Consider the following 14,414-nt stretch of genomic DNA (forward strand, 5'->3'; position numbering starts at 1 on the left):
AGGAAAACCTCAGAGGATTGTCTCACTTTGTCTCCAGACTGTAAAGTAGAAGATGCGGACATCACACAGTATAGTCCAGGAGAAAACCCGGCTACCTCAAATGTCCACCCGGCACCACACAGTGTAGATGGACCATCGTATTCCTCTTATCCTGAGGAACCTCAGACTGTGAGGGACGGTGCCAGACCATCGTATTCCTCTTATCATGAGGAACCTCAGACTGTGAGGGACAGTGCCGGACCATCGTATTCCTCTTATCCTGAGGAACCTCAGACTGTGAGGGACGGTGCCAGACCATCGTATTCCTCTTATCATGAGGAACCTCAGACTGTGAGGGACAGTGCCGGACCATCGTATTCCTCTTATCCTGAGGAACCTCAGACTGTGAGGGACGGTGCCATCCTTCCAACAGATAAGAGGTTTTCCCGTACTGAGTGTGGGAAGTGTTTCCATTTTAAATGCCATTTTAATGTGCATAAAAGTTCTCACATGGTAGAGAAGCCGTTTTCCTGTCCTGAGTGTGGGAAATGTTTTTCACAGAAGTCCAATCTTTACACACATCAGAGATCTCACACAGGGGAGAAGCCGTATTCCTGTCCTGAGTGTGGGAAATGTTTTTCAGAGAAGTCCTCTCTTTACAAACATCAGAGGTCTCACACAGGGGAGAAGCCACATTGCTGTTCTGAGTGCGGAAAATCTTTTTCACGGAAGTCCAATCTTTACATACATCAGAGATCTCACACAGGAGAGAAGCCACATTCCTGTCCTGAGTGTTGGAAACGTTTTTCACTGAAGTCCGATCTTTACAAACATCAGAGATCTCACACGGGGGAGAAGCCGTATTCCTGTCCTGAGTGTGAGAAATGTTTTTCACGGAAGTCCAATCTTTACACACATCAGAGAACTCACACGGGGGAGAAGCCGTATTCTTGTCCTGAGTGTGGGAAATGTTTTTCACAGAAGTCCAATCTTAACACACATCAGAGATCTCACACAGGAAAGACGTGACTTTCCTGTCCTAAATAAGGGAATTGTTCCTCACTGAAGTCCTGTCTTCCTGTACATCAGGGATCCCACACAACCCTTGAGGTGTATTAGGGCCTTGAGTGTGGGAAATGTCTTCTATATGAATGTTGGTGGACATGTGGGAAAGAAGCACACCCTGATATACACCTCATATATACTCCATGGCTGATCTTCATCATGTAAGAAACAGTTGATAAGGAGATCAGAGATGACCAGAGACATGGATGAAGTGTTGTACCGTGTTGGCTTTTCATTGGCTGAGTAAATTTTGGGGTGTAGAGTGGTAAGTAGAGCCGTAAAATAAGGAATCACCTTCAGAATGTCTTGCTTGTCTGTGTGACGGTTACTGATAATGATATAGCGGGTTACAGAGCTAGAAGCTGTGAGATCCCATATATCTTTATCAGTAAACTTTACACAGACAAGACAGAAATTCTGAAGTTGATGTCCTTCATTTCAAGGCTCTACTTACCAGTGGTGACCCCGAAGCGTGTCTCTCTGTCTTCAGTCCATCCTTCTCCCATCCCCCAACAGGAGGGAAGGAGAACTCAGAGATAAACTAGGTGAGAACTTCTTTCCTTTGCTCCTGTGTGGGTTTGGGTGGCTTGACGGAGTGCGGCACGAGAGGTAACATCGCTTGTCTTTATATTTCTACATATCTTGTCTGGGTGGAGGTTATTGGTTGGAAAATATTTATACTGTTTGATTTTCTGTAAATAATTTCTGTTTTCCCTTTGAAGGGAGATATTATGTGTGGTTTGATGAAGTGATTGGCTCAATAGTTACCACTTCACTTACATGTTTCGTTTTTATAAAATAGATGAACAAATATGACAAGCATTCATTCATCCATGACAAATGTTGGTCTTATTTTATTTCATTCAGTGATTTCCTATGATCATTGGGTCCATCTAGTGGCCATAATGCGGTATTGAACTATTTTTCTGATTGAGGTATTTTGGAACTAATACCTCATTATGGCCACTAGTTGGAGCTGATGATTATAAGAAATCACTGTGTTTATTAGAATACGGCCAGAATTTGTCATGGCTGGACACATGCTTGTCACACTCACCCAACATATTCTTTGCATAGACCCCTTAGTTTCCTATGTCGGGGAGGGGGGGTCATACAAATCCCTGAGATCACACCCATGTATTTATGAGTACAGTACACATTGAAGGACATAAATACCAGAGCTGTTTTTGCATTATTTTTGCACACATGGTAAAATGCAGATTTTTGGCCTAAAGATTAGATAAAAATTCCAAACATATATTTTCTGAAAGCAGAGGCCCTGGAGAATAAAATGGTGGTAATTGTTAAGGTGTTCCTTGTACACAAATGTCACCTTCATATCCGGGTTTATTTTCTCCTTTCCCCCATTTTCTATGGTGTAATTTTTCTACAATACTTTGTTATAATAATGTAACATGTTGTGTATTGTATTCTACACAAATTATTACTGACTCCGCCTCCACATTCCAGACAAGTCATTTTCCTGATCAATTGGATTTCTTCCTTTACCATTTAATTCATTTTTTTTTTTGCACTCTTGTTAAAATTAAAGTTAGAATAAAAAATATATTGAACGAAAAAAATTGTGTGTCGGTGCAATGATGACAAGCTTCAGTATCCAGAAACGGCTGGTAGGTGACACTTCCATATACAGCCCAAGGAAGTGACAAGGAGCCCCTAGGAACCTTTGGAGGAACCCTGGCTGAGAGAGGCTGGACTTGGCAGTCATATATTATTATTATTATTATACAGGATTTATAAAGCGCAAACAGTTTGCGCAGGCTCTACAATGTTAGGGCAAACAGTACAATAAAATTCAGTACAGGAGGAATCAGAGGGCCCTGCTCTTTAGAGCTTACAATCTAGGAGGGAGGGTCAAGTGATACAAAAGGTAATAACTGTGGGGGATGGGCTGATGGAGAAAATAAAAGTACAGTTGTTAGGTGGGGGCAGAATAGGCTTCTCTGAAGAGATGAGTTTTCAAGCAACACCTAAAGGTGGATAGAGTAGGAGATAGACAGATTGGAGTAGAGAGTTCCACAGGATAGGAGAGACTCGGGAGAAGTCCTGGAGGTGGGAGGAGGTGTCAAAGGAACTAGAAAGCAGAAGATATTGGGAGGATCAAAGAGGATGATTTGGTTGGCATATTGAGACCATTTTAGTGGTATTGCTGGGGGCCGAGTTGTGGATGACTTTGTAAGTTACCGTTAGTATTTTTTATTTCAATTTGTTGGGTGAGTGGCAGCCAATGAAGGGATTGGCAGAGAGGGGTAGCAGATACTAAGTGGTTTGTAAGGTGAAGGAGTCTGGCAGCAAAATTCATGAGGGACTAAAGGGGGGATAGCCTATGTAAAGGTAAGACAATGAGGAGGGAGTTGCAGTGGTCGAGGCGAGAGATAACCAGGTAATAGGGATGGGCAAATGGTTTGGGACGGGCATAAGTTTGGCTTGAACATCGTCTGTTTGGGTGTTCGCCCAACACCAGAAATTTCTGTGTGCGTGTTTTTCTTTTTTTTTTTTCTTTTTTTTTCATGTTTGATACTATCAATGCAATTTTTTTTTTTTTTAATTATTTATTTATTTTTTTACAAAAATATTGTTTTTAAAGGAGCAGTGATTTTAATTAATGCTTACAATGAGAAAAAAAAAGAAAAAGAAAAATTCCTTTAAATATAGTGCCTGGGGGGTCCCCTTAGTCTGCCTGTAAAGTGGTGTATCTGTACTGTGTATAGAACCTGCTGCAGCAAAACTGACATTTATAAAGAAAAAAATTACATTTAAATTGATTTTCCCAGCCATTGTCGGCAATAGAAATAAAAAGTAAAACTAATAACAGTGTGGGGGTCCCCCCTCGGTCCATACCAGGCCCTTTGAAATCCCCACAATCATTCTCGGTGACTTCAACATCCCAGTTACTATAAACACTTCTGCTACTTCTAAATGTTTTAGTCTATCCTCCTCATTTGGCCTAAAGCAATGGATACACAATGGATAGAGGCTTCTACCATACCTCCCAACCGTCCCGGAATCCGCGGGACTGTCCCGCAATTTGGAGTGAGTCCCACGGAGCCGGGTTGAAGTCCCGCAAAATCATCTGGCCGGCCATCTCTTCTCCCCCCTCCTCCTCCCAGCTCCGCCCCCGTCTTTGGCTCCTGCCTCTAAGCGCCAGGATCGCTGCAGTGGGAAACAATCAGAGACACAGACTGTAGTCAGGGCCGTCTTTAATGCAGGTAAAAAGGGGCTGTCATTTTTTGGGTGCCCAAAGCAGTTGCCCCTTGCCCACGCTTGCCAAATGTCATGGCTTTGTCTAAGCTGCCTGTCCCGCTGTGCTCTTGTCCCCGGCTGCATTCCGGAAAGCAGAGCCACGGTTGGGACAGCTTGCAGCCATTTCACTCCATGTTTGTGTTCACTACATGTTTGCTGCCCCTGCCCGCCCACTGTTCACACATTTTCGCCCCCTGTACCTCCCCCCAGTGGCGTACCAAGGGGCGGGGGGCGGCCTGCCCCGGGTGCCACGCACTGGGGGGTGTCAGCCAGTGTCCTGCCCGGCGTGTTCCATATCGCAGTGTGAACTTAAGCAGCTCCATCAGTCCGCGCTGCCGGGGGGCGGAGCGGCGGCGTGAATAAGGGGCGGGGCCTCGGCAAGAAGAAGGGGCGGCGCTTCGGCGGGAAGAAGGTGAGTTCCAAAGTGTGTGTGCTGGATAGGAGGGGGGTGGGGCAGATGTATATGAGGAATTCATCTTTCCCTAGCTCCCTGTCCCCCCCAGTGCTCTCCACCCCCCTGGTTTTCCCTAACCACCCCCCAAGTGCTCCCTGTCCCCCCCAGTGCTCTCAACCCCCCTGGTTTTCCCTGCCCACCCCCCAAGTGCTCCCTGTCCCCCCCAGTACTCTCCACCCCTCTGGTTTTCCCTGCCCACCCCCCAAGTGCTACCTGTCCCCCCCAGTGCTCTCCACCCCCCAAGTGCTCCCTGTCCCCCCCAGTGCTCTCCACACCCCTGGTTTTCCCTGCCCACCCCCCAAGTGCTACCTGTCCCCCCCCCCCAGTGCTCTCCACCCCACCTGGTTTTCCCTGCCCACCTCCCAAGTGCTACCTGTCCCCCCCAGTGCTCTCCACCCCCCTGGTTTTCCCTGCCCACCCCCAAAGTGATCCCTGTCCCCCTCAGTGATCTCCACCCCTCTGGTTTTCCCTGACCACCCCCAAGTGTTACCTGTCCCCCCCAGTGCTCTCCACCCCCCAAGTACTCCCTGTCCCCCCCAGTTCTCTCCACCCCCCTGGTTTTCCCTGCCCACCCCCCAAGTGCTACCTGTCCCCCCCCAGTGCTCTCCACCCCCCTGGTTTTCCCTGCCCACCCCCCAAGTGCTACATGTCCCCCCCAGTGCTCTCCACCCCCCTGGTTTTCCCTGCCCACCCCCCAAGTGCTACCTGATATGTGCCCTCCCAACCCCCATAGCATGTGCCGTCAGGACCCCCTGATATGTGCCCTCCCAACCCCCATAGCGTGTGCCCTCAGGACCCCCTGATATGTGCCCTCCCAACCCCCATAGCGTGTGCCCTCAGGACCCCCTGATATGTGCCCTCCCAACCCCCATAGCGTGTGCCCTCAGGTTCTCCTGATATGTGCCCTCCTGACCCCCATAGTGTGTGCCCTCAGGACCCCCTGATATGTGCCCTCCCAACCCCCATAGCATGTGCCTTCAGGACCCCCTGATATGTGCCCTCCCAACCCCCATAGCATGTGCCCTCAGGTTCTCCTGATATGTGCCCTCCCAACCCCCATAGCGTGTGCCCTCAGGTTCTCCTGATATGTGCCCTCCTGACCCCCATAGTGTGTGCCCTCAGGACCCCCTGATATGTGCACTCCCAACCCCTATAGCTGTAGCTGTGTGTGAGAGAGGCAGAGGCTGGGCGGGATTGCCGTGTGTCTCATTGTAGAGGGGAGTTTGTGAGACTACAATATCCAGCATGTCTATGGAGGAGGAGCTCTCCCCCCCTTTCTCTTCTCCCCCCTTTTTCTTCTCTCCTCCCTCCCTTCCCATCCTTTACCCCCCTCTGTCCTCACTTCCTCTCTGTCCTCCCCCCACTCTCCCCCCCTTCCTCCCTCCCTCCCCCCTCCCTCTGTCATCTCTCTCTCCGTCATCCCTCCCTCTGTCATCCCTCCCTCCGTCATCTCTCTCCCTCCCTCCCTCTGTCATCCCTCCCTCCCTCTGTCATCTCTCTCTCCCTCCCTCCCTCTGTCATCCCTCTCTCCCTCTGTCATCCCTCCCTCCGTCATCTCTCTCTCCCTCCCTCTGTCATCCCTCCCTCCCTCTGCATTGAAAGGGGTCACGCTGGTTATTCTGCATTAAAGGGGTCACGCTGGTTATTTTCCATTAAAGGGGTCACGCTGGCCATTCTGCATTAAAGGGTCACGCTGGTTATTTTCCATTAAAGGGGTCACGCTGGCCATTCTGCATTAAAGGGGTCACGCTGGTTATTCTGCATTAAAGGGGTCACGCTGGTCATTCTGCATTGAAAGGGGTCAAGCTGGTTATTCAGCATTAAAGGGGTCAGGCTGGTCTTTCTGCATTGAAAGGGGTCAGGTAGGTCATTCTGCATTGAAAGGGGTCACGCTGGTCATTCTGCATTGAAAGGGGTCACGCTGGTTATTCTGCATTGAAAGGGGTCAGGCTGGTTATTCTGCATTGAAAGGGGTCAGGCTGGTTTTTCTGCATTGAAAGGGGTCAGGCTGGTTATTCTGCATTGAAAGGGGTCAGGCTGATCATTCTGCATTGAAAGGGGTCACGCTGGTCATTCTGCATTGAAAGGGGACACGCTGGTCTCTCTGCATTGAAAGGGGGCATGCTGGTCTCTCTGCATTGAAAGGGGGCACGATGATCTCTCTGCATTGAAGGGGGGCACGGCATGCTGGTCATTCTGCATTGAAAGGGGTCAGGCTGATCATTCTGCATTGAAAGGGGTCACGCTGGTCATTCTGCATTAAAGGGGGCACGCTGGTCTCTCTGCATTGAAAGGGGGCACGCTGGTCTCTCTGCATTGAAAGGGGGCACGATGATCTCTCTGCATTGAAGGGGGGCACGGCATGCTGGTCATTCTGCATTGAAAGGGGTCACGCTGGTTATTCTGCAATGAAAGGGGTCACGCTGGTCATTCTGCATTGAAAGGGGGCACACTGGTCATTCTGCATTGAAAGGGGGCACACTGGTCTCTCTGCATTGAAAGGGGGCACGCTGGTCTCTCTGCATTGAAAGGGGGCACGATGATCTCTCTGCATTGAAGGGGGGCATGGCATGCTGGTCATTCTGCATTGAAAGGGAGCACGCTGGTCATTCTGCATTGAAAGGGGGCACACTGGTCATTCTGCATTGAAAGGGGGCACGCTGGTCATTCTGCATTGAAAGGGGGCACGCTGGCCATTCTGCATTGAAAGGGGGCACGCTGGTCTCTCTGCATTGAAGGGGGGCACAGCATGCTGGTCTCTCTGCATTGAAGGGGGCACACTCTACCTTGATTACTGAAGGTCCCTTTCACACTTTTGTGACCTCAAAGTCACGCAATTTTTAACAGCGTTTTTTGCCGCAAAGCAATGCCTATTACATTTTTCTGTTTGCGCCCCCCAAAAGGGGGCATTTGGGTTGAATGGAGCTGGGGTGGGCATATGGGGTGGATGGAGCTGGGGTGGGCATATGGAGTGTTTGGAGGTTGGATGGGTGTTTGGGATAGATAGTGCTAGGGTGGCCATTTGGGGTGGATGGAGCTAGGGTGGGCATTTGAGGTGGATAGAGCTGCTGGGGGCATTTGGGGTGTATGGGGGGGGGTGTATGGAGCTGGGTGGGCATTTGGGGTGTATAGAGCTGGGGGGGTGGATGGTGCAGAGTCTGACCCCTGCATTCTGTACATTACATACTCCTGTCTCCTGCATTCTCTACATTACACTCTCCTGCACTATATAAACAATACTGTACATTATATACTTCTCACCAAAGTCTTCATTGTCCCAACAGTTGCTGGTTGCTATGCAGTCTCTGACTATTTTAATGAAGTTCTTCTTTAAAGTAGGCTGAGCAATCAAAGCATATTTTATAAGTACTAGGAAGTCTGGGTTTTGTTTACCCTATCCCTTAAGCCCCTCCCACTGCTAAGCAATTGGCCACACCCACAATTTGCCGCAGCGCGCAGGTTTTGTTTCTCTTTCAGTGTCCCTCATTGCAAAGTTCAAAAGTTGGGAGGTATGTTCTACTCACTCTGGTGGCAACACCCTCATCCTTGTATTCTCTCACCTATGCACTCCATGCAACCTCTCCAACAATCCTCTCCCTCTTTCTAAATACTAGGGATGGGAGAACAGTTTTGACCGAGCATAACTTCAGCCTGAAATGGCCCCTTCAGGTGTTTGCCAAAACACCCAAATTTTCTGTGCGCTCTGCGTTTCTTCTATTTATCTTACTATTTACATCCTGTCGAGTGCACAGTCAATAGGTTGTTAAGAAGCGAGGCCGGGAAACCGGCCACGGCTTCCTTAACAACAAATGAGTCCTCAGCTGTCAGCGGGCTCTCCCGCAGACAGCTGAATGTGAAAAAAAGGGGTGTTGGCAAAGAAAATAAAAAATGGGGAAAAAAACAGCGTGGAGTCCCCACCGTCTACACCAGGCCCCATCCATACCAGGCCCAAAAAAGGCTGCATGCTCGGATAAGGGTCTGGTATAGATTTTGAGGGGAAACCCCAGGCCAATTTTTTTTTTAAATGGCGTATCTTTCCCCCCAAAATCCATACCGGACTCTTATCTCAGCACGCAGCCTGACAGGCCAGGACAGGGGTGAGGACAAACGAGTGCCCCCCCAAACCACACCTGGCCACATGCCCTCAACATGGGGGGTGCTTTGGGTTAGGGGGGTCTTCAGGGGGCTAACTGGTAAATCTGGAAGCCCCCTTGAAAAAGGGGGCCCCCAGATCCTGGCCCCCATTTACCAAAAAAAGTGTTAAAAATAAAGACATGAGGCAGTTTTTGACAGTTCCTTTATTAAAAAAAAATTAAATAAAAAAACAATGTCCCCTGATGTAGATCCATCGTCAATCACAACGACAGATGCACCGCAGACCCAAAAAAAACCTCCGCCCACGAAGAGGGCTGACTGTCGAATGCCTGCTCCGCTGGGTGACGGTTTTTAAATAGGTAATGGACAGAGCCATCTGGTGATGTCACCTGGTGGCCCTGCCCCTTATGATGTCACCGATCCAGCATGCACCACTCAGTTACATCACAAGGGGGGCGGGCCACCAGATGATGTCACCAGGTGACACTGCTTCTTACCTTTTTAAGAACTGTTAGACTGTCATTCCCTGAGGGTGGAGTGTTTTCTTTTTTGGGGTCCAGAGGTGCAGTGGGCTTCATAACTGACGACGGATCTACATTGGAGGACATTGTTTTTTTTATTTTCCTATAGAAGGAATTGTGAAAAATGGGCTCATAGCCTCATTTATTCTTACAATGTACCCCAAACTCATTCACACAGGGGGGCGGTATCTGGGGGCCCCCTTGTTAAAGGGGGCTTCATGATTCTGATAAGCCCCCTGTAACCACAGGCCAAGGTTTTGGAGAAGAGGCCCTTGTCCCCATCAACATCCCCCATGTTGAGGGTATGTAGCCTGGTATGATTCAGGTGGGGGCACTCGCTCGTCCCCCCCCTTTCCTGGCATGCCAGGCTGCATGCGCGGATGAGGGTCAGTCAGAGGCGTCACAAGGGGGGGGGGCGGGCCGCACCAGGGTGTCCATCAAGGGAGGGTGACACCCAGTGTAAGGTAAAAAGGCTGCCAGTAAAAAAAAACAGCCTGTCTCAGCCTGTGACGCTTGGAGTTCCGGAGCCTGCCGAGACGAGTCTCCAATGATCTTTCTGAGTCAGTGTTCTGATGCTACTTGCACCCTCCCCCTTCTCCAGCATGCCTTATTTGATCTAAACAAGAAGAGATGCCGGGAGGGGGGGAGAAGTGCAGTCTGCAGTGGAGGACAGACTTGTTTAGCCTAGCAGTAAGGTAAGCTGGCTGCTGGCTAAACTCGGCAAAATGTCATGTCGGTTGCTTGTTGTCTTAGTGGGCAGGAGGAGGAGGGAGGGGGAGAGAATGTGCTCTCTCTAGCAGGCTCCTGTCTGTTTTTTTTTTTTTTTTGTGAGATCTACTCTGCTGCTGAAGGGTGGATATTTTCTACATTCTACCCCAGTGTCTAATACACCTCCCTAGAATCCCTATCCCTTACCTGCTCATCAGTCCAGTTCAGGCACAGACTCCTCTCCTGCATTACCACCTCGTGTCTGTAGCACTACAAATCCAAGCATGCCAGGAGAGGGGAGGCAGCAGCATTATGACAGATCAGGCTGATTTTCAGATGAAATGTGTATAGTGTGTATAGTGTGTATGTACTGTATGATCATTATTTATTTATTGTGCTTGGTGGTCTTAAGGTGTTTACTATTCATATACCTATCAGAGTAAGTAGAGAGCACATTTGCAGTGGAAGTGCTCTGGAGTATTTTTATTAGCGTATAATGGAAATCCAGAGTGGTGGAGTGATGGGGGAGGGAGATGGACAGAGAGATGGAAAGAGTGAGGAGTGAGTAAGGGATGGAGGAATAGATTGGGTGACAGATAGAGGAAGGGATGGAGGGATGGTAAGAGACACCGAGAAATGGAACAATGGAGCAAAGGATATAGGGATGGGGTGATGGAGGGATGGAGTTATGGAAAGAGAGTGAGAGACAGACAGAATAATAGGATAAAAGTGATGGTGGGTAGAAAAGGGGAAGGGATATATAGGGCACAAGGATTTTTGGATGGACAGTATGATGGAGAGATGGAGCAAGGGGCAGACAAATGAAGCAAGGGACGGATGGACCAAGAGATAAAACGATGGAGTTATGGAAAAATGAAAATAATGGAGGGTGAAGTGGTGGGAGGGATGGTTGGATGGACAGTTTAATGAAGGGATGGAGACAGGGGGTGATGGAGAGATGCAGACAGGGGGTGATGGAGTGATGGAAACGGGGGGGATGGAGTCAGAAGATGATGGAGGGATGGAAACAGGAGGTGATGGGGGATGGAGTGATGGAGACAGGAGGTGATGGAGTGATGGAGACAGACAGGCGGTCCTTAGAATTGGGGACATAATATTTGGGTGATCCTCGTGGATTCCAGGGATTTCCCCTCACTTTCTGTGATGGCTATGGAACAGAAATTAAGGGGAAATCTCTCCAGTTTGACATAGGTGACAAAATCTGATGGGTTATAATCTAATCTGGCTTACTATATCAAAAATAACATAAGAAATATGTTATTTTACCTTAATGTCTATCTTAAACCACATTGCTAATTGCATATTTTACTTGTTTGTAGCTTATGCACTGAAATTTGCAATTAAACCTGTCATTTTGTAACTTTTGGAAAATGCCAGTAAAAACACAGTGACACCACTGTGCCTGAGGCGGGAGCCGAAGCTGCCAGTCTGCGGCCCCACCACTCGCTGCCTCTAGGTCTCGCGGCCGCCGAAATTGCAGTGTGTTATAATCGATTCAGACCAGCAGCCTCCTCCAGCAGTGTTTGTCACGAACAGATGGTGGGTGTGTTACCTGACCCCACCTCCTCGGCTTGGCTCCTCCTGTGTACTGTACATTGCTGGGGTCCTGGGAGCAGGCAAATAAGACGAGCGGCAAAGGTCTGGAGTGGCCATCAGTGCCATAAAAAAAACATTATTAAAAGGGGTTGGGGTGACACCATGAGTTACCGCACCGGGTGACACCAACCCTAGTGACGCCACTGCTGCTACTTCCAAACTTCTCAGTCTAACCTCCTCATTTGACCTGAAGAAATGGATACACAATGGATAGAGGCTTCTACTCACTCTGGTGACAGCACCCTCAGCCTTGTATTCTCCCACCTATGTGTTCCATGCATCCTCTCCAACAATCCTCTCCCTCCCTCTAAACACCACTAGGGATGGGCGAGTGGTTTGGGCCGAGGAGAACTTCACCAATCACCCGAATTTTCTGTGCGCTCGGTGTTTTCATTTTTTTTACTATTTACATCCTGCCGAGCGCACAGTCAATAGGTTGTTAAGAAGGGAGACCGGGAAGCCGGTCGCTGCGTCCTTAACAACGAATGAGTCATGAGCTGTCAGTGGGCTTCCCCACTGATAGCAGAATGTAAAAAAAAAAGAATTGCCGGCAAGAAAAAAATCGGGAAAAAATAGGCGTGGGGTCCCCCAAAATCCATACCAGGCCCTTTGGGGCTGGCATGAATTTTAAGGGGAAATTCATGCCAAAATTTAAAAAAACAAATGGCATGAAGTTGTAATGTTCCGGTACCTTTGGTACCCTAAATTACACTTTCCACAAGTGTATGCGCCCTACCATTTACTTTTGGAAAGGTGCGCATACACCTTTAAGACTGGAGCTGTCATCACTCAGCGCCGGACTAGATGGCTATTTAAGGCGTCGGTTCTCACTCACATGTGTTCGTTCAAACACCCTTACTTGGATGCTAACCTTGCTTGAAGCTTCCATGCTTGCAAGCTTACTTCGCTGACGGAACCTCGCTGCGCTGATCCCTGTATCCCGCTACTGGATCATCCGCCTCTCCTGAACCACCCTTCGGCTGTATCGCTAATAGTGCTAAGTACCCCGCAGGGGAATTCTCTATAAACTTATACTAAGCTTACACTATCTAGCTCTGCATAGTAAAGACTGTTTATTACTAGTGATGTCGCGAACCTAAAATTCGCGGTTCGCGAACGGCGAACGCGAACATCGGCAAATGTTCGCGAACCGGGCGAACCGCCATAGACTTCAATAGGCAGGTGAATTTTAAAACACACAGGGACTCTTTCTGGCCACAATAGTGATGGAAAAGTTGTTTCAAGGGGACTAACACCTGGACTGTGGCATGCCGGAGAGGGATCACGCAAAAAAAAGTTCTTAAAAATTATAATTTTTTGATAGAGAGCCAATTATTGGAAAAATTAAAAAAAAATAAAAAATTTCTTTGGATTTAGCATCTGGGGGGTCTAAAAAGTGTACCTGTGAAGTTTCAGCTCTGTAGCATGTCCAGAACCCCTAAAAAACAGCATTTTTCTTATATTTTCAGGAATATGGCTTCTCTGCGGCTGGCTTTTTCTCTTGCAGGCATTTAGCGGGCATTTTTTTAGGCAGGCATGTCATTTTTTGTATTTAGTGTCTGGGGGGTCACAAAAGTGTACCTGTCAAGTTTCAGCTCTGTAGCATGTCCAGAACCCCTAAAAAACAGCATTTTTCTTATATTTTCAGGAATATGGCTTCTCTGCGGCTGGCTTTTTCTCTTGCAGGCATTTATCGGGCATTTTTTTAGGCAGGCATGTCATTTTTTGTATTTAGTGTCTGGGGGGTGTAAAAAGTGTACCTGTCAAGTTTCAGCTCTGTAGCATGTCCAGAACCCCTAAAAAACAGCATTTTTCTTATATTTTCAGGAATACGGCTTCTCTGCGGCTGGCTTTTTCTCTTGCAGGCATTTATCGGGCATTTTTTTAGGCAGGCATGTCATTTTTTGTATTTAGTGTCTGGGGGGTCTAAAAAGTGTACCTGTCAAGTTTCAGCTCTGTAGCATGTCCAGAACCCCTAAAAAACAGCATTTTTCTTATATTTTCAGGAATACGGCTTCTCTGCGGCTGTCTTTTTCTCTTGCAGGCATTTATCGGGCATTTTTTTAGGCAGGCATGTCATTTTTTGTATTTAGTGTCTGGGGGGTCACAAAAGTGTACCTGTCAAGTTTCAGCTCTGTAGCATGTCCAGAACCCCTAAAAAACAGCATTTTTCTTATATTTTCAGGAATACGGCTTCTCTGCGGCTGTCTTTTTCTCTTGCAGGCATTTATCGGGCATTTTTTTAGGCAGGCATGTCATTTTTTGTATTTAGTGTCTGGGGGGTCACAAAAGTGTACCTGTCAAGTTTCAGATCTGTAGCATGTCCAGATCCCCTAAAAAACAGCATTTTTCTTATATTTTCAGGAATACGGCTTCTCTGCGGCTGTCTTTTTCTCTTGCAGGCATTTATCGGGCATTTTTTTAGGCAGGCATGTCATTTTTTGTATTTAGTGTCTGGGGGGTCACAAAAGTGTACCTGTCAAGTTTCAGCTCTGTAGCATGTCCAGAACCCCTAAAAAACAGCATTTTTCTTATATTTTCAGGAATACGGCTTCTCTGCGGCTGTCTTTTTCTCTTGCAGGCATTTATCGGGCATTTTTTTAGGCAGGCATGTCATTTTTTGTATTTAGTGTCTGGGGGGTCACAAAAGTGTACCTGTCAAGTTTCAGCTCTGTAGCATGTCCAGAACCCCTAAAAAACAGCATTTTTCT

The 14,414-nt window shown here is 48.0% G+C and overlaps 1 protein-coding gene across 1 annotated transcript in view; it reads left to right on the forward strand.

Moving 5' to 3' along the window:
• The window catches only part of LOC309550684 (uncharacterized protein), a 1,024,308-nt gene that overhangs the window by 19,776 nt on the left and 990,118 nt on the right, over positions 1–14,414 (forward strand). Inside the window, exon 2 of the mRNA XM_082251019.1 lies at positions 541–997. Within this exon, the coding sequence (XP_082107145.1) occupies positions 541–997 (457 nt within the window). The remainder of the gene's footprint in view (positions 1–540; positions 998–14,414) is intronic.

This window comes from Pelophylax lessonae (genome assembly GCF_965119305.1).
Source record: "Pelophylax lessonae genome assembly, chromosome: 3".
Taxonomy (NCBI): Eukaryota; Metazoa; Chordata; class Amphibia; order Anura; family Ranidae; genus Pelophylax; species Pelophylax lessonae.